General features: G+C 25.9%; 1 protein-coding gene across 3 annotated transcripts in view; it reads right to left on the bottom strand.

Moving 5' to 3' along the window:
• Positions 1-22,614, bottom strand: part of tay (tay bridge) — a 494,398-nt gene that overhangs the window by 13,515 nt on the left and 458,269 nt on the right. For 2 of the 3 annotated variants that reach the window (XM_067276200.1, XM_067276198.1), the window contains 3 exons: positions 17,029-17,106; positions 9,511-9,588; positions 4,202-4,508 (listed from right to left, as the gene is read on the bottom strand). In XM_067276200.1, coding sequence (XP_067132301.1) covers positions 4,202-4,508; positions 9,511-9,588; positions 17,029-17,106 — 463 coding nt within the window. The remainder of the gene's footprint in view (positions 1-4,201; positions 4,509-9,510; positions 9,589-17,028; positions 17,107-22,614) is intronic. The other variant, XM_067276199.1, reaches the window with a different exon arrangement.

Raw genomic sequence — 22,614 nt, forward strand, 5'->3', positions numbered from 1 at the left:
AAGTAAAAATAATTTATCATGTAAAAAATATAGATTTCTATAAATTCAAAGTAATATTAAATGATTTTATGTTTCAAACTTAAATATTAATAAGAAAACTATTATTCAAAGTGATAAACATTGACAAATCTTAAAAAATTCAGTGTAAAACTGCTTTTAATGTAAGAAGCTCATTTTAATATGAAAAAAACAACCGGCAATCGGTTTATAGACTTTACATGGCAAACTTTGACTTTGATTATTTCGGCCCATAGATTGAATTTCAAAATTCTGACTTTGTCATGACATTGGCCTTGCTGAGTTGTGCATATTTGCAAAAAATCACATTTGAGCCGCTCAGTGCACACATCGATTAACTCCACTTTTTGAAAAATCTTAAATTTAAGTGTCAAAGCCCTTGGTATAGTCATAACTTTTTATATTTATAATAACTTTCCTGAATAATAAAGATTAGCACCGTTAAATGGCAAATTTTTTTGGCCATTGAATAATAAGTAATTTATTTCAGAAGCCATTTCGATTAACTCCATACTCTAATGTAAATCGTTTCAGTAACGCTGTATCTGTTCTGGCCGTGCATCGACGCTTATTTGTTTTTAAACAGCCGAAGATGCTCTCTCCCTCTCAATAATATTCGTAACAAAATTGCATCGGTAAACAGATAAAAAGAAGCACAATGCAAACGGTAGTTAGTATAGCAGTGATCTCGCACGCTGAATGTTACTGTGTACTTCTTAGTCTTTTCAACATTACTCCCAGATTGTTTTTAAAGAAATAAATACAGTCAAACCTGTTTTTATGCGCTCTTTTTTTGTGCGATTTTTTTATTTGTGCGGTATAGTTGGCGACTAGTCTCGTGCGATTTGTCATGTCTCACGTTGACTTATTATAGCTAAATAAACTTATTATAGCATAAATGAACTTATTATAGTAACATTATTGCATGAATATGCGAAAAATGAAATAATTTACTTTTAAAGTCAACAAAACACCACCTGGACAAAAATATGTAAAACAGACAATAGACCAGACGATGCAGTCAAGTGCTGACATCCGTTGTCAATAAATTCTATTTCGTACGGTTTTGAGTTATTTTCTATGTGAGACTTCTTTTATGCGGTCCCTATTGACCACATAAAAACAGGTTTGACTGTATTATACCGTTATAATCAAGATGAGTGAGACTAATAATGTGAGTGAGGAAAGCAGTGATGATTCTTCAATACGATTTATCAACAGAAAGTCTGGTCCAAGAAGACGTTTATCGTTTTCCTCGGATTCATCGGATTGCAACAGTACAAACACAACAAACACATTGATTGGGAGGAAAAGAAGTCGTAATCCTGTTAAATGGATACGAAATTTACAAAAGCATAACAGGATAAAAGGTTTGGCATACAGGAATAGGGGAGGAAAATTAATACCTGCAAAAACATTTGTCGATATACAATGCAGATGCCGTCAAAATTGCAATCAAAAAATTCTTTCGGATGAGAGAGAGGCTGCCATGAAAGAATTTTATAGTTTACATAGTCAACTTGACCAAAATATTTTCTTAAGAGGTTGTATCAAAGTTAACGAAATAAAAAGAAGGCGCCCTACGAATGAAACTAAAGAACGAAGATCACATTCGTTTACATATTACTTTCGAAAAGAGAGACTTGATATTCCCGTTTGTAAAAAATATTTTAGAGACACTTATCAGGTGAGTGACGGGCGGATATACGATTGTTGTTCTAAAGAACAAGTTACATCTTTGATTGATAAGCGCAAAGGCCGCGCTGCAAGCAATAAAATAGATGATACAAATGTTATAAAGCATATAAAGTCATTTCCAGCCTACAGTAGTCACTACACCAGAGCTCATAATCCAAGACGACAATATTTAAATCCTGACTTAAATATTAAGAAGATGTATGAACTATACGTCACAGAATGTGAAAAGGAAAACGTAGCACCAGTGAAAGAAAAATATTACTATAATGTGTTCTCTACAAAATTTAATTTACATTTTAAACAACCATCAAAGGATACGTGTCAAACTTGTGATGCTTTTCAAATAAAAATTCAATCTTCAGACGATGAGGGAATTAAGATGGCGAAAATTGAAAAGGAAACTCACTTAGAAGAGGCTGAACGGGCTCGCAGTCAAATGGCTGCCGATCGAATGGCAACATCGGAAAAATTGTTCGTATTTTCTTTTGACTTGGAAAAAGCTTTAGCCTTTCCCAAGTTGACCACATCCGTAGCTTATTATAAGCGAAATTTATATGTTTATAATTTTGGATGTCATGAATTCAATAAAAATATAAGCCACATGTTTGTTTGGCCAGAAACTGAAGGATCTCGTGGGTCTCAAGAAATTTCATCTTGTCTAATAAAGTACATAAAGACTTACGCTGCAAACTTCGAAAAAATAATAACATATTCGGATTCGTGTACCGGGCAAAACAGAAATATTAAAACCGTCTTAAGTTTATTGAAACTTGTTCAAAGCACGGAAATCAAAGCTGAATCAATTGACATGAAATTTTTGGTAAGTGGACACAGCTATTTGCCCAATGACTCAGATTTTGCCATTATTGAGTCATGTGCGAAAAAAAAATCAAAACATTTTTTCACCAGATGATTGGTACCATATAATCAAAACATGTAAAAAGAAAGCGCCATTTCATCTAATCCAAATGACTCACCAAGATTTTTTGTCAACAAAACCTTTAGAACAGTCTATCATTAACAGAAAAGTAACCGTCACAGGGCTTCCAGTAAATTGGCTTAAAATACGCTGGATAAAGTTAGAAAGGTCCAAACCCTATCTCATACAATTCAAATGTGACTATAATGAAGATACAGAATTTCAAGCCATTAATATCAGAAAATCTTTAGTGGGTAGACCGCAAAGTTTGAAAAATATAGATCAGCCTTTATTATATCCTAAAGGTAGAACTGTGACAAAGGAAAAATGGAGAGACATGATGGACCTGCTAAAATTCATTCCTCCTGTTAAACACGATTACTATAAGAACTTGTCAACAAATCGAAATGACGAATCCTCGCATACAGCTGATGAAGAAGACATTATTTATAATATTGCTGAATCATCCCAAAGAATAATGCCGCTAACATAAAGCTGCTATGAATTAATTACAAAAATTATATTATAACCGAACTGCCAACATTCATTTTTATGGAAAAGCTGTGATAAAAATGTATAATAACTAACTTTTTCTGTAATAAAAAACTTAAAAATGTAAAGACTAAATTTAACTTTATTACTTTTTTCAGTTGCCAAATCGATTAACTCCACCAGTCACATAAAAACTGTAACATTACTGACGATTGTTTGTTGGCTATTCTTTCTTATTAATTTTATATACCGTTAGATGAAAGCTATATCTGCAATTATGCATTCTACATTATATATTTGAATTCATATTATCAGAGGAATTTTAAAAAACAATATACATTACATCATCGCGTTTCTCAACTTTTCGTTTTATGGAGTTAATCGATGTGTGTACTGAGCGGCTCATTTGATGATCATGTAGTTGCTTTAAACTTTGATCACAGACAAAACATTTTCTGACTTATACAGAACTTTGCTTAATTACAATAACTGTTGTTTTGTAACTAAGCAATTAGAAAAAAAAAATTGTTTTCTTTGAATATAGGAATTGGTTAAATTATTTTATTTTTTATCCTTTCAAGTGCCGATTATGCTTATTGGCATAAATTCAGATCATAAAATGCAATATGTACTACTATTAAAAGAAAGGGACATTAGTAAGAGTTCTCCATAATATTTATTCTAAAGATTAATATTAAAGTTTAAAGCAAATTAAAAACATTTTTCTCCTCAAAAATAATAGTATTTCATAAAACTATCTTAAAAATGCAGAGCCTAAAATTTATGCAATATATTAATTGTGAAAAATGCTTGCATTGTAAAAGATAAGTATATACAGATATCTTATTCACATAAAATTATAAAGCATTTTTATGATTTGAGATTAGCAAAATGAATTTCTGTAGTTGAGAGATTAAAACTATACATCATAAACCTTATAAATAAAGTTTACTGATCTAACTATTTTTTAAAAATGCATTAAACTTCATAACTTATTCTGCTTAAAACAAACAATATCAGAGTGAATATTTTTCTGTAATAAGAATATCTAATGTTCAAAAATAAAACCCTTACCTTCCTATATCTTTAATTTTATCACTATCCTTTTCTCTTCTTTCTTTATCCATTTCACCTTTCCTTTGTTTCTCTCTTTCACGTTCTTTTTCTCTTTCTTGTTCTTCCCGCTGCATCCTTTCACGTTCCCTTTCTGCTTCGGCTTTTAAACCTCCCCATGGTGCTGTCGAACCCGGTGCCACCGGAGTCGGAAATGTCGGAGGTGCTCTATGTAAACGAGACCACGGATCTTGAGCTGCAGAACTTAATCCAGCAAGACTGCTAGCACTTAGGTCTCTGTTTCCAAACATACTAGTTCCAGCTAGACCTGTAAATACACATTAAAATATTTTTTAGATGATTTTTAAAATTTGATTATGAATGATAAAATATAGAATATGAAATATATTTTTAATGAATTGAATACCACGAGAAATTAATATATTCAATAAGCATATATAATTTTTTCTAAATAAGATTATATACTGTTATGTAATTTATATCTTGTATGTTATATTTTTAATAATTTATATTTATGAAAATACATTATTTTAATATTTCTCTTAGTTACTATACACATTGTTATTTTTCACTTAAATTAAAAATTTTTGTTTAATCAATAGATTCCTTCTTCAAAAGAATAAATAGCATTTCTCATTCAGAAACACTAGTAAACCTTGTGAACAAAAACCAATACAAATATGACTTTCAGAAGCATGGTTGTTCTATTGAAGTTAGCAACAGAAAAATATTCATATATTAGAGATCCAAGAACAAAAATTTAGAATAAATAAATTTAGATAGTGAAACATGATTCTGCCATAAAATACAACTATAAAATATCATAATGTTAATGATAAGCTCAAATTAAAGATATTTAAAAGAAAACAAATGTATTATAAATTATCATTAAAATATATGACAACAAAATTTATGAGCCATTTGTAAAAATGAATGCTAAATCTTGTCTGTACAAAGGGCTTAGAACCCATTTTAAATATTGGTTTCAGTTCAAATTGCAGATTTTTCTGTCAATTTATTTCGGTTCAGTATGTTTGCAATTTTATTTAGATTTTTGTTCTGAAAATCTTTTTTTTTTTTTGGTTTCAAAATAATTTAAATAATTATTTTGCCAATTTATAATAAGAATTTGAAATCTATTTCTAATAGCAACTGATAAATTTAAATGTTAATTGTAGGAAACATCTCAAATCACAATTTATTAATTGGCAACTTTCATTTTGATAAAGACATGAAAGTTTGTGGAAGCAAGATTCTGAGTTAGGAGGCTGTGGAAGCGCCAGATATTCTTTAGCTATGAGAGAGGGTAGAGAATCAAACTTTTTCCTTGCAAGTTATAAGGCTATTTTTGTTAATTGTTATTGTCATGTATGCGACTGGGAATATCAATACAGCAATATTCTCGATTCTTTTAATGTGTCTACCATCAAAAATAAACTCATAATGCATTATCCAGTTACAGAAATAAAAAAAGCTTTAAGCATTATCTTCCTGTCGATTAACGGAGGTAAATTTTTTCTGTCTTAAAGAGAGGTTGATTTTGGTATGTTTGCTCTGTAGATCATATAAGAAATATCAGATTTCAATGCCAGTAAACACTCTGTTTAGAATACATAGGTCTTTGTCAATAGTGTCAATCAGTTCTCTGATGATGAGTATATGGTTCTTCACATTAATGTGAAATGAAGAAGTAGAAAAATATAATGGAATTATTGGTTTTCCAGGTTGTGTGTATGGCTAACACCCCCATCACGTAAAAACGTCCTCCTGTTAAAAGAAGGCAAAAGGAAAAGAAAAATATATTTGCCTAGTTTTTTTTAGTTTAATAGTTCCAAAAATTCTTAAAATCTGTGTTCTATTTAAAATATTAAATATATTTTTTATGAAATTTTAATTTTATTAACTTTCTAACAACATTTTTACTTCATCTTCAACCCTATCATTTGACTTCTGCACCACAGCATAAACTTCAAAACATTGATACAAATATATTAACAACACTATACAGAAGAGGGGTGTATTATCAAGGAAGTGTTTATGGTGCTATGGCACCATAAACACATCCTCCAGGAAGTACTTATGGCACCATAAGTACTTCCTGGATACCAAAACAATTGGTTTTGTTACTTTAAAATAAAAATAAATATCATATGACTTCAATTGAGTAACTGAAGTAATTTAGGGTAATTGAGTAATATTCTTTAAAAACAATAGAGGCACATGCCATGGTCCCTTTTAAATCTGCTTATAGCAGTCAGTATCTATATTCTTAAAATCCTGTATGTGCAAGTGATGAAATGTAATTATTTAAAAAGTGAAACAGATATCAGTAATAATTAAAAAATTCCTTTTGATTAGCATTATTAATTTTGCAAAATTATTATTTCTGAATATTTTAAAATTAAAAATTTTCTGTATTTATTTAAATTTAGTTAATTTGTTTCACTATTTCCTTCCTCATTTTTCTAAAATCTTTTGTTGTTTACTGCAGTTATATTCAGCAAATCTCTCATGCATACTTTTTCTTTCAAAAATTTTCTGAGTATATAGAAATTTAATAATAAAATTTCTTAACTGGAATAAATGTAAAAAATAAAAAGTTCCAGCCTATTCCATGTTCGTTCCTGATGATGGCTGTGTAGATAGCTGAAAACATTAGAAAATTTTTGCTGGGACAGGCTGGAAACTTTTATTTTTTATATAGAAACTGATTTAATAGTTTTATTACATTATGTCTTGGTCTTGCCTTGGCCATCAAATTGAAATATTTAATAATTACAGAAAATGTCTTCCAAAAGCTGATTTCCTTTTATCTATAACTGTCCACAGTAAGAAATGTTTTCTTCAAATGCTCTGATTTGGCTTTAACACAAGGAATTTAACACTAATCAGATACATGTGTATATCACTGATTAGTGATCAAAACCTCATATCTCCAATAATGGGTCAAAAGCACATTTTTGCATTAATGAGGTTATAAAGTTAATTTCTATATATTATCAAAACCTTGTAAGTGAAGTGAATGTTTAGGTCCTCTTTCTGACACTCAAAAATTTCCAATCGCATACTCAAAATTTTGCCCCAATGAAATCATGTTTTTTTAAAGCTCTTCTGTAAAGTTTTAGGAAATACAGTTATGAGGTTTTGATCACCAATTGATGCTATATTGTGTATGTATGTATTAACTTGGCAGTGATGCAAGAAAGGATGACACTGCTGACACAATATGTCTTTATTATACAGAGAATAAATCACTATTCACTCTATTAAGAGTAAAAATTAAGACAATTATTTTCTATTTAACTTTTTTTGGTAACAGTTATTATTACATATTTTATTAATATTAATTGATAAATAAAACAGAGGCAATATGATAAAAATAATTCTGCAGTTCAATAGGCATTTGTATCTTCGACACATGCAGTTTAGGAGGTAGATTCACTATTCTATTTTTTGTTTCACTTATTTTATAATTACATCTATAATGAAATGGAATTGAGAAACATTTTAACTTTTGAGATTAGTAATCTCCAGATTGCATATTGCTGGCTGAATAACTGAAGTGGTAAAGAGCCTACCACCCTGGGAGACCTGGGATTGAATTTCCAGATCCCCAGGAAATTTTTATTTTCACTACCTGGCTACCTCGTTATGGACCTGGCCAAACCCACGGATTGAAAAAAATTCTCTCGGTGCTCATAGAGCAGACAGTAAAAAAAATTTGCATACCAGTGCCATGTATTAAATGGTTGTGCAGAGGCTTTGGTATAAAGAGGAGCAGATTATATGGCAATATTAATTCTAGTGTAGCAATTTCTGTAGGGTATAGGCTATAATGGGTTATGTGCACAAAATTATAGTATGTTAAAAGTGGAATTTCTTTAAAATAATAGGCAGATTTTCATTTTTAGTCTTATTTCTGAATTAAATTCTTATTGTTTAGCTCTAGAAAAACTACACAACAAATGAGACTAGAAAGTAATACTAATAAAAACCTCATTCAACTTAGAGCCTTATTTTTGTTTCCAGTACTGTTTAATGATAATCAAATGTTTTCAATCTATACAAGATCTTTCTCAGGCCTATATGAAATCGAATGCATTTTGGAATGTTAATGTATTTCGAATAAAAAATACATAAAATACAAAAATTGTGCAATACTAACATAACTACAGGAAAAGTAAAAGAAATTAAAATATATACTTGTTTAGAACTCAGACAAAAAACAATTGAATAATTAATGTACTCTCATGTAATTTTTAATTTTATTTATTACTACTTCAAGAATTACTTTATCATCAGGTTAGATAAACAATAATAAATGATTATTACATGTTATACATTATATCAGATAACCAAGAAAGTTATGCTGTTTTTCCATACAAACTGAAAGAGTATTTTTGCAAATCACTTTATAGATAGAATTATAATTTTAGTGACAAAGAAAATAAGAGGTATTGAAGGGTATATTGATATGCAAAAAAGTTGAAAAGGTGTGCATGAATAGCATATCAAGTGCCTTGAAATGAGTACTCAAACCTCTGTTATTCATGCTTGTATTCTGTATTAGTTTAAACTCTGAACAAAAGCTGTGCATGCAGCCCAAAAATTATGCCAGGCTTTTGCAGAAAGTTTTATGGTTACCTGATATTACGTAAATCCTTCTTTACACACAAACAAACATGTAAACTTATAACCCTCTAACTGCCGTATAACATTGGGCTATAATTTGCAATAATAATTATAACTTACTAATAAATTTGGCACTAGAGGAAGGCATTACGTGCCATATTGTATTAAATTTAATAATAATAATAATTTAATTTGATAATTTTAGACTAAACTGGAAGAAAAGAATAGACCTGGAGCAGGACTCAAACCTGCAACTCCTGCTTACTGTATGGATGCCTTGCCAATTACACTACTCAGACCTCTGGTCTGATCTCTTAATGTAAACTTATTAATTTTGAGTTAAGACAAAAGATTTATATCTACTTTATGACATTAAAATGTATATGAAAACATAACTTTTTAACTTAACTAAAATTCATGATTAACCGTTAAGTAATGGTTGTAATGTGTGTCTGTGTGTGTGTGTGTGTGTGTTAATTATGAAGGTTTTGAACATTAACAGTATCTAGAATGAAGCAATATCTGGTCAAAATAATTTTTTTTTTAAAGAAAATAATAAGAATTGTTCAAAAAGAAAAATAACTACAGAAATTAAAGAAAACCAAAATTTTCTTACTTAAAAATTTTAAATGTAATTTAAGATACATTGAACATTAAAAAAGAAAAAAGCTACTTACTCAGAGCTCCTAAACCTCCAAAACTGCTTCCTGCAGCTCCAAATCCATGATAACCAGGTCGGGCAAATGGAGGCACACCTATTAAAGAAATATTTTAATTCACTTATCAAATAACTTGCATTAAAAAAACTTAATTATGAAATAAAAATAAATTTAATAATAATTTAAGACTATAACAATATCTCAAAAACATCTTCACAAAATCCATGTATCTTAATATATATATGTAGGAAGCCAACAAAAAGTCATATCATTCAAAATATTAACTGTTTAAAAACTAGTTTCAAATTTTGTTTAGATTATTTTGAGAAACTTTAATTGCAAACAATGATAATAATGAGTTATTTATTAATAATTAATTTCATTTATAAATAAAATCTCTTTATTTAATTATAAAAACAAATATTTAATATAATATTAATAAAATTTCATGTTTTGTGAAAAATGCATTATGAAAACATCTATCTATCTAATATTAAAATGGTTTAAATAATTTTTGTAATTTTTCCATTTGCTGTGTGAAATAGTTCTAATAAGAAGAATTAATAATACTTTTCAAATGACAAATTGATATAGAAAACAAAATCACTAATCCAGCTACTAATAAAATGTAATGATTTGCCAAAATTATCAGATTATAATAAATTAAATTAAGATTGAGCAATTTTTGTGTGTTATTAAATATTGGGCATATCATATTAAACTCAAATGTAATTTTTGTACAAAAAATTTGAATTTGATAGTTCTAGAACTTTGAGTTAAAAAGAAAGTTCAAATCATACAATACTATTTGAGTTATAAAAAACAACAAATGTTCATTTAAAAAAATTATCACTATTAAAATCTTTTTAGGAAAATTTTTTCTTTATTACAAGACTATATTACAACTGTTATTAAATTTTTAAGTCTTATGAAAACAAAAATTATCTCTCTCTTTTATAAATGCTATATTTTCAAAATATAGTTTTTTCTGTTGATTTGTTAAAATCACAAAAAATAGTTTCTCGGGTAATTTTGTTACAACAACATTTTATATTAAAAAACAGCTATAATCAGCTACATTAGCAATAATTTTTAATAAAATAAAACCTCATTAAGTCAAAGTCTAAGGGGTAAAAAACCCATCTTTGAGTTAACAAGTTTAATATGTGATTTTCTCAAATTTTTTTCTGGCTGTAAATTTCTGTTATCAAACCATTTCTCAAGAATTTGTTCACAGATAGATTACAAAGTTGCATCCAGTTTATGGCAATTTTGAGGGCATTGTCAAGGTATTCTCTTGCCAGAGCAGCAATCAGAGTCAGTATTCAGAGTATTCAGAGTATATCAGAGTCAGCAATCAGAGTATTCTGTTCGGCATGGAGCCATAGCATTTGTTTACCTTAATTGTCTGTCTTCACGTGGAACGTAAGAGAAAATAAAGATCACTAACCTATCAAAGGATGGAGGATATGCAGCAAAATAGGTTTAAGTTTGAACAATTTCAAGTTAACAAGATCATATTATACAGAAAACACTATATACTGTGTCCGGGACATGTCGACGGTTTCAAGTTAACGCAGTTCAACTTAGTGAGGATTTTACTGTATAAATTTCAAATACTTGTAATTAAGAAATCTGATCTGATCAGAAACAAATATTTCTGAAGAGAGATACAATAAATTTATTACAATTTTATATATAAAAACAGATTATTTCAGAATAATCTGGAAAAATTTAAGTCTGTTTTCTGTTTTACCCAATTAACAGGAAAGTTTTTTAACCTAACAATGTTTACTTTTGTATTAACAAGAATAATAAAGGTTAAAACATCTGTAAGTACTAATTAATCTGTAACACATCAAAATTACGAGTAAAACGAGTGAATTTTCTATTAGCTTAGTTTTATATTATATTTTTATTAAATTTCTAAAGTTTACTGAACCAAAAGTGAATTTTCAGTGCTGATTCAAAGCTGTAGCTTTTATTGTCTACAAAATGTAAAAATCAAAAATCAAACTTTCTTTTCTGTTAATTCTATTACTGTTAATGGTTAGTCAATTAATGCACCAAAAAAATAAACTAAAGTTTTAGTTTAAAATACATGTATACAGGTTTTGCATTTCTATAATTTTTTCTGTGACTATAGAATACTATGATTTCCTCTACTACAAAACTACTCTATCAGTTTAAAAACACAGAGAAGACAACAGATTTCTGAGATTAAAACTGCTCATAAAATAGATTTAAATAAAAGTGTTTAAAGATACAGTAACTATTTTGGTACTAATTCAACTTTCTCACAAACTAATATCAAAAATAAAACAAGATTAAAATATTTCATTAAATAATACAGTTGTATATTATTCTCAATGTTATAGGAGTGTTAAGATTCACTTTTACGTGAATATTAACATTTAATAACTAAATAAATAAAATTTTTAAAAATGATTGATTTAAAAAATACTGTCAAATCTCAGTACAGCAATTATTGATGTAACAATAAGAAATATAGTTCTGTATGAAATTTATATTAGATTAACTTAAAAGATTCTCCTGATTGAACAATATCCTCTACTGCAATCTCTGTTCAGTGATACATTTTTATACTGTACTTGTAAAATACACAGTATTTTCCTTTTTCTACAATGATGACAAATGCAATAAATTAAATTTTAATTAATTTTGATCAGTAGGGATCAGTACAGACAAGAGAGTTGCCAGATTTTTTTTTATTTTAGTGCCCAAACTCATTTGACATAGTAAAGTTCTCTTAGAAAGTGTACAGGATAACTTAATGTTGCAAATTATACTTATTAAAACAATTAAACAAAGCATTCTCCCTAAGAAATTATATTTTAAAATTAGTTTAGTTTTACTTAGATCATTTTTGACTAGGAAGATTCAGGTTCTGACTGATTTTGAATTTTGATGTTTAATGTACAGTACTTTGTAGAAATATGCAATAAAATCACTTAAATCTTGTATTAGAGAGGACTAATAATATGTTTTCCTGTTCTAATATTATCTAACTTTGTAGAAATAACCCTAACATCTGACAGTATTAAAGAGGAAGGAGATACTTCCTTACTTATTGTTTTCTGGCACAAGGGCCTATATAAAGCTAAACTGTGCCAGACAACCAGTAAAATAATATGAGATTTATTCTTACATTTGCATTACCAATAATTTCTAATGCTTTATTTACAAATAGAATGTAATGCACATTGAATTCTATTTATAGATTGAAATTATAGTCTGAAAATATTCAAATAAGATAAAAAAACAATAATATTCTTTAAGTAATAATTTTGTGTGTTGAATAAGAGAGGAATTGGAATGAAAAAATAAGAAAATAAATAATAAACTATCATACAACAGTTTATCAAAATTTTATTTGTAATCTGTAACAAAATATATCATCAGATCTAGATATCATTTTATATTGTTTTACCAATTTTCATCTACACAATTAATATTATAAAAATTAATATCATAATGCAATAGCATTGAAAATATCAAAAAATTAATAATATTCATTAAAAAAAATATATACAAATTTACTAAATATATATTTTAATATATTAATTGATAATACTATTTATTACTGTTGTAAAATCCTACCAATGCTATTGTGAAACCAGTCCTACTCCAATCCAGGGTATTGTTTTGTATTAAATTAAATTTAATACAAAACAATACCCTGGTTCCATTTAAGAAGTGAACACATTACTGAACTCTCCTTGTACAGTAGTTTTTATTATATTCATTACTTTTAATTAAAATTTATATTTACTTTAATTAGAAAAATGTTTTTTTCCCTCACACTATGTTTAATTACAGTTGTTTATAAAAATAATAAATACAATCATTTGCTCATATTAGGCAATGTAACTAAAACTTTTCTGTTCCAGATTATGTAAGATATAAGATTAATTTGTGTAAATTTATGTTGTTGTTATTGTATTAATACTATAGTTTTGCATTATATGTTAATCGATACTGATAAAGATATTTTTAAAAATACGTTAATTTTTCTTATTTCTATTTATTTATAAGGATTTTATATATATATTTTTATTTAATGTATATATTTTAAGTAATAATTAACATAAATGATTTTAAAAATTTATATTATATATTTATTTACAGAAATACTGTGTATGAATATATTTTAATACTGTAATAATACTTTTTATGTTTAAATTATACATCAACATGTAAAAATTAAAAATTAAATTATAAATTGTGTTCTTAATGGAAATTGAAAATAAAAATTTTTCTTCTGTAAAAATTGGCTATGAGACAGTAATAACACTGGAAATTGTTCTTAAAATTTGTTAGATTTAATTCATATTTTATTTACTGTATTTGAATTATAACAATAGAATCACTGCCAATGTATAAAAAAATTTTAATAAATAATATCTATAAATTAAAAATAGTTTGTTCAAATTTCAACTTTTTAACTCAAAAATACTGAACAAACAAGATTAACAAAGAAATAAAAATTTATAAATGCAGAAATATAGTGAAGAATTATAATATAAAAGAATGGTGTGCGCTAGTAAAAAAATTTAATCGAGACAATAAAGCAACAAATATTAAGTAATAATATAAATAATAAAATTAATTAAGTGAAAATAAAAATCATCAATAAAAATAAATTTTAATATTTTATAACATATTAAAGAAATATTTTAAAATCATCAAATAAACTTATTAATTAAAACTGTAAATATTTCTAAATTTAATGTATTTTTTCCATTAGTTTTATTAACTTGTATATTAATCATATTTTTTGGCCCTAATCTTGAGACATCGAAGTATTGAAATGATAAATACTGACATTTTCTAACTTTTGATAAAACCTAAATGCACTTTCAAATATTTTTTATTTCTTATACATATACTTAAAAAACAAATAATAAAAACAATCATGTTTCCATATAAAAATTAAATGAGAAACACTTATAATATTTAATTGCAGATATAATAATACATTCTATTTTATCTTAAATTATTTTGTTTTATTAGTTATTAGACGATGTTGTTTTAAACATTAGCATATATTTAAAACAATATTAGAATTATATATATTAAAATAATGTTAATTGAAATATATTTTGTTTGAAGAATCTTTAATTTGGGAAAATAAAAAAAACAACAACTGTTTTATTTTTCTCTTCTGTTTGTAAATAAACTCAAAATATAACAATAAAATTGGACATAAAGTAAAATTTTTTTATTTTTACAATTATTATAAATTCTTCTTTAATTGAAATGGCAAAAATACTGTATTCATTATTTTAGATAAATGAATAGTTTTTACTATTTAACATACAAGTTGTTATGAATTTATTTTGAATTTAAAATTTATTTCTAATTGATGTTTGAAAAAGTTTTAACTTAAGATGAAGTTTATTAATTCTTCTAAATTATTATTAATAAATCAAAACATTACTATTATTTATTTTTTAAATTATTTTTTTAACTCTCTTATGTTGTAATTTTACTTTTTCTGATTTATTAATTTTTTTAATAAGATATATTTCTCTAACTAAATCATCTAAAACTAGAATAAAATAATTTCACTAAAAATTAAATTTTTAACTTTGCTTTCTCATTGCATCTTAAATAACAAAATTATTATTAAGACAAACTGTCACTGTTCTAGATTTTATTATAACATAAAAAAAATTTCTTGATATTAAATTTTTTTATGTGAAATACTATGTATAGTATATTGTTATTTATCATTTTTATAGATAATGGAAATTATCAAATGATTTTCTTTAATTAATCATAAATATATTGAATAGCCAAAATTATCTTGAAAAATTTTAATAAATTTGCAGAAACTGTTTTAAATGAAAATTTCTAATGCAAAAATATTTTGCTGATTAATTTGAAAAAATGCTATATGACAGATTCCTTTTAAATTTTTATAAGAAAATAATAGGAATTAAAATTTAGTATCATATCTTTAATAGTAAATGTAATAGAAGTTTTGCAAATGCATAAAAACATGTTTTATTTGATACCTTTTTCTGTAATTACATACATAGTTTGTATATTAAGTAGTGATTAATAAGCTATTTCTGAAATATTTCTGTAACTTAATATTTATGAATTTCTTTGAATATCTATTCCATGTTTGAAGTTTGAATAAAAACTTCAAACATGAAATATATTCAATTTTTATTTTGTGTTGTTAATTGTATTTATTTTGTATTGATAAGATTTACATTTCATTAACATGACATTTGAATCAAATAATTTTTGAATAATAATCATTGTTTTGGTAACAAGATTTTCTAAGCTCATCAATTTATTAAAAATTTTATATGAACTACTAAAATTCTATCAGAAACTCTTTCCTTTTGATTTATGTTAGCAATTATTATTACAATTACTGTATATCAAAAAAACTGATAATGATAATTTTATTATAGCTGAAATTTAGTTTGAATTTTGTAAATTGTGCATTGGGTATGTCTAGATGCCACTAATTTATCATATTGCTTATTATCTAAATATCTTGCTTGCTTTGGCTGTCAGAGTAGGCATTACTTTTAATTCAATATAACATTTGATATCAATTTTAATTTACCAAAAATTTAGCTAAAAGATACATATTTTCTGTTATAACGTTTTGATGAACATGACTATATTATAACACATGATTAGAACTGATTAAAATATAAAATAATTAATTACATTAATTTTTTACAAAATGTTCCATAATAATATTTTATTAAGTAACTACTACATAACTTATCTAAAAAAATTATTTAACTTGTTAAATTTGGCTAATGGAAAACTTTAATTAGTAAAAATAACAGTGTGCTTTTTCACCTAAACATACTCATTTGAATTAATTAAGAAAGTTTTACTTATATGGCAAATTAGTTTTCAATTCAATTTAAATTAAGAAATATATTATACAGAAAAACTACATACTATAAAATTAGAAAATTATTTTGAAGAGTACATTTTAATCAGCTAATTTATATATTGATATTATCTTTATATATTAATTATTTGACTTATTTCATTTACATAATTCTAAGAATATTTAGAAAATATTTGACTCTAAAATTCAGAACTATCATTGTATATTTATATACGTATAAACATATTTTAAGAATTTAAATTGATCCAGTTTTATACTAAAAGTAATAAATATAGACATTTTTTAATTAATCAGTATAAAAAAGTTATATATAATAAAGGCAATTAGTTTTATAAAAAAACATCAATTTCAGCTGTTCTGAATTTTGTAAAGTCAATTTTATTTTATGCTGAAGTATATTGCTACATTAATTTTAATAAAAATTTTGTTAAAGAATTTTATCAAATTTCAGCAAAAAAAAAAAAAAAAAAAATCAATAAATTTGTATAAATAGGGCAATTTGTTTTTAATTTCAAAATAATTTTAGATTTACAATTTGAAAGCAAATTTTAAGTAAAAAAAATTTATAAAATTTTTTTATATATTCAAAATTTGAAAATAAAAATATTCAATAATAAATATACCTAAATGTGATGCAGCAGGAGTTAGAAAACTGTTATGATGAGGAGATGCTTCGAATGGAGTACGTGAGTGTGTGGATGCTATAATATAAAAATAAGTCTCTTCATGTTTAAATATAAATTAATTATTATAATTATATAATTAATGATAATTAATTTACATTTATACAAATATTTCAAGAAATAAATTTTTATAATACAAATTCTTATTTTTAGCTTAGTTTCCTATATAGATACGAGACTAGAATATAATTATAAACTGCCCATTTTATTTTTGATTTCAAGAATTTATTTAAATATAATAAACATTAAGAAAAAGCAGTAAGATTTTTTAAAATTTGTACCTTTGTTGCATATCTTGCATCATTTTTAATATATAAAATTAAAATTTAGAATTATATCATAAAAAAATATCAAACTTATCAATTATTTGAAATAATCTAAAAATTAATTTTTCATAAATAATTTAGCTATGTTATTAGTTTTCATCCAATTTGTCTACTAAAATCATCATAAAATAAAGACTTATGTAAAATTGAGTATTGAAAAAATCCACATTTTTAATTCTTAAATGTATTAAAAATAAATAGCAGAAATTTTTTTCCTTTTTATTTAATACATTTACTAATCAAACAGTAATTTTAAAAAGTCAGGTTACATTCACTTTCTAACATTGACAGTGATGTGAATGATATATTATATATTGTTTTACTTTCATGTCAATAACAAGATATAGGTCAATCAAATATTATAGTAACTCATTTTAAAATCTAATCTGCTATATATCTGAATAATGTATTTTGTTTTAGTATGTATACAACTTAGCAAACCTTGTCTCAACTTTTACTTATGCTTTATAACAATTACTTTCTAACATGTTATCTTTATGTGATTACATTGCTAATAAACTATCCCATATCTTTTCATTGTATCTTCATGTAATGGAAAGGTATGGGATAGTTTATTAGCAGTTGTAATTGCCATTTTTTTATTTTGATAACTTATGGCATGGTTAATAGGTAAAAATTACATAGATAACCAAACACATCAAAAATAAAGGAATAAATGCATTGAAAACAGACAAATGTAACACAAGAAATGTTTTCACAGCAAGAGCAAGACACAATAGATGCCATTTATGCAGCAAGTGTTTTTTTTTTTCACTGTATGCTCAATTTGAATGTAGAAGCACCATCCAAACTCTAGAATGTTTGAGATACAAAGTACTATTGTATATGATCATAATAAATAATCAGTTTATATATGTCAAGTTGAATTTTGATTTGTAATTTAAAGTTTGGAGATATGCAATATGTATTATAATATACAATATTAAAAATAATGAAGCATATTTTCTATAATACCATAATATACAAAGTATAATAAAAAATGAACAGAACTTTTGGTGCTGGTTTTTTTTTACAACACAAAAATATCTTACACCAAAGTACCCTCAAAATAAGCTTGTCATACAGCTACACTTTTTGTCAATTGATAGTTTCTGGCAGAAAAGTCCTAGAAACCATTATTTTTTATATCTAAGGATTTTTCTTGCTGCATATTCTATCTCTGCTGATGATTAAAACCTGTAACCCTTCAACTTCTTATTCATTTTAGGGATCAGATAAAACACTACAGTGGTGAGATCATGGAAGTAAGATGATTGGGAAGTTATTCTTATACCCTTCTTGATCAAATATTCATAGTATTTTCATAGTAAACACATATCTGACCAAGAAGATAACAATGCTTCCCATCTCATTCTCCTAATATGTCTCTGTAGTATTTTATGTATTTTGTACAATGAAAGAGAAACTGAAGGGTTATAGGTTCCAATTGCTAGCAGAGATGAAAGATACACCAACAAAAATCCTTACATATCACAAAAATGGCTTCCAGAACTGCTTTGATAACTGATTATGGTTTCTGGCAGAAGTGTATAGATGTAAGAAGAAATTACTTTGAAGATAGCATGATGAATGATCTTCTGTACTTATTGTATAATAAAGCCAGCACCAAAAGTTTAATTCAATTTTGATTCTACCTTGTATATATTTAACAGATCAGTTTTACTTATTATATAGTATAAGTGTCTCTGTCATTCTTTGAATTGAATGAAAATTGAAGCATTGCACACATTTGAAAATATTTAAAATAGCTTGACACTTGGAACAATTAGTTTAAAGACAGTAAAGCACATAAGAAAATAAAGTGGATGTGAAAAAGTTCAGTGTCTAGTGTCAACACTTCATGGTGTCTCAAAATATAACATAAAAAAAGACAGAGTTTCAACACAGAGAAGATTGATATATAAAAGTTAAATTGTTTTATTCTTTATAAAATTTATCATCAATGATCCAAACTTTCTGTATTTTTGATGTCAGCAAATCTAATACTAATTATAAAGTCTGTATACCACAGTCTCTCTCTCATTTATTTTATATAAATTTTAATAATTACAAAGTTCATAAAACTCACTGGAAAATATAATTATATATATAATAAATTTCAGAAAATTTTAGAATTTTTATTTCCAAAAAGTATTAAATTTCAATTACATTTCTGTTTTTGAAATGAATTGATCAGAGAAATAAACACACAATGTTACATCAAATGGCTGTACTATATATTACCACCTATGGAATTTCAGAACTTTGAGTATATATCTGAACTGAGGGGACCGAGATGAGTTCAACAGTACACCCTACTTTTGGACCAGAGACGAAAAATACAAAAGTTATCATATTTACAATTTCTTGCCTTTCACAATGCCTTCTACACCATTTTAGTTTTCCACTAGGTGGCGTTTGACTGTTTGTGCTCCCAATGAACCTCCCGGAGGGGCATGTCACTAGTTATTGATTCACGATAGTTCTTGAACAAAAGAAAAAAAAGGAAGTGGTGTTCGACTGTTTGTGCAATTTCTCGCCTTTCACAGTGCTTTTTTTTAATGGTTTGCAGACTTTTCCGCAAGATGGAGGTACTAGCAACTACAGTGTTGTCTGCATGATGACATTAAAAAAGTATGATAACTTTCTTATTTTTTGTCTTTCTCCAAAAGTAGAGTATCGTTGAACTCGTCTCGGTCCCCTCAGTTCAGATATATACTCAAAGTCTCGAGATTCCATAGGTGGTAATCTATATAATCCCCCATCAAATACTGAATTTTTAATAAAAGAAAAGGAAAAAGTTCTAAATTTGAATCTAAGTCAAATGAAGTTTATGATAAAAACGATTTTTCAGTGTAAATAATGCACTGAAACAGAACAATTTACAAATTATGCAGTGACTTCAAGAAGGAAACAAATTTAAATATAGTAAAACAGAAAATATTCTTCAAAATGAAGTGATTTTCTATGTTAAATCTTACTATAAGCCAGAAACCTGACAAATGGAGAAACATAAAAGATTTTGGGTACAAAGAACATAAGTTAACCTGGATAATGCAGAAAGTTAAGATTCCACTTGTAAAGAAATAAGTAAAATTGTCTCCACAAATAACTGTCACTGCAGAGCAGGACAAGCTCTATTCCGAGAACAATTTCAAACCATGTTAAAGAAACAAAGGTTATATGACAAAGGGATATTTGGACACAAGGTCTTTAGTAATATTAGTCTTTGTTGGAATTAAGCAGGGGCAGAATCAAATGTTTTAAGAATTGAGAATTCTCAACAATCAAGCAAATTTCTGAGAATCAAGTTCTTAAGAACAAGCAATAAATGTAATTAGTAAAGACAATGTGAATATATTAATAAAGTTTTTACTTACACTTTATACCAAAATTTCAAATGTGAATCATGGTAACAATGTGTGCCAGTTTGCCTTATTGGAATAGTAACTAACTAATACCAAGTATTCAAAAACAAGTTAATTAACATGTTGCTAATTACAGAGATTGAAGTAACCAATTAATTAGAGTACAGAACTTCCCGAAGATGCCAGATCACGACGACTAGGTTTCTGTATTAATGTGATTAAAATTTCCATCTGCAAAACCAGACATCAGTTTTTGGAACTCAAACTGACTTGTTTGCTGTTGTGTGAGTTCAAATTCAAATACCTAGCAGAAGCTCTTGGAAACAACAGTAACTTTTTGCAATAGAACAATTTCAATTCTTGCATTCGAATACTACCATCCTTAGTTGGCATCACTTTGGATTAAGCCTAGTAATAACATTTCTTTATATGTATAAAAGTAATTTTACTATAAAAAAATGAACATAACTAACATTTATTTGGTGTAGTTTAAAAATAAAAAAAGAAAAAATACCGAAACCTGTTTAAAACAGAACAAAAAAAATTCATTAAAACCTGTGTAAACTGAATTTTTGCAATTGCAATTTACACAGGTTTTACTGTATATATGACATGGCTTTTAAGAAAGAGATTTTACATATTTAAAAATAAATCACAATCAATAAATTTGTGAAAACAACCTAGATGTACGATTATTCTAATTCTAAATAAGAGTAAAAGTTTTTTGTATTTACATAATAATCAGTTAATTGATAAAAAGTATTTTTATTCTATAATAGTGATATATTATAACTAAGTACAATTTCGTCTTCTTTAAATAGTAATTCTTAAGTAATCACAATAAAATCCCATATAGAGGTCTTACGAGTAAGCACAAAATTGCTTGAGAGAATGAATCACGCAGGAACACAACTACGATAAAAACACAGGCTTTTATTGGTTTACGAGGAATGTGTGTTCTTGTATGATTCATTCTCTCAAGCAATTTTATGCTTACTCATAAGAATTACCAGAGCAAAACCCCATAAACAGGGTTTCATCTGTGATCATAATGTTAATACTAAATGTCTGAGTATAGTAATTATTTTATACATAACATAATATTTATTTTATTTGTATTTTTCTCTGATCCTGTTACTATTTTAGTAAGTAAAACTTTATTTATATTTGAAACAGGATTCTAGTTTTAGTTTTTAAATTTTTGACAAATATTTTGTAATTTTCAATTTTCTGAAATTCATTATTCTTGGAAGAAAATGCTTAATGAACTATTAAACTAATGTGTCATTGAATCAAATTAAAAATCAAAACGATTCTTTATTCAATAAAATAAAAAAAATTTCAAATCACATTAATTACTGTAAAAAAACTTATACTTTCTAGTATGCTATAAACTGAATAATGTTTAAATTAAATGATTTAAATTATAACACACAAAATCATATTTTGAATGAAAGTTAGATATATTGTAGAAATGAAGAAAATAAATATTAAAAATTTTTAAAATATTTTGATACAATATCCAAATTAATCCTTTCCTAATAAAAACTTGATACGAAAAAATATAATTAATAAGTGCAAACAAATTTTATAAATGCTTTCATCAATAAAATGCAAATTCATAAGTGATTCAAAAATTCAGATAGTTTGGGAATTGACTTTTAAAGTAATTAATAGGTTAAAAGAAAAACATATTTTTAATAAATCTGCATATAACTTGTTATGAATTTAGTCAAATTCAATGATTACTTTAATAATTGAAAAATACTTTATAAACAGTATATACATCTATTTTTTACTTATAATATATCTTTCCTAAAACTTATACCATT

Source organism: Centruroides vittatus, unplaced genomic scaffold (assembly GCF_030686945.1).
Source record: "Centruroides vittatus isolate TY-2023 unplaced genomic scaffold, ASM3068694v2 contig_680, whole genome shotgun sequence".
In the NCBI taxonomy this organism is placed as follows: Eukaryota; Metazoa; Arthropoda; class Arachnida; order Scorpiones; family Buthidae; genus Centruroides; species Centruroides vittatus.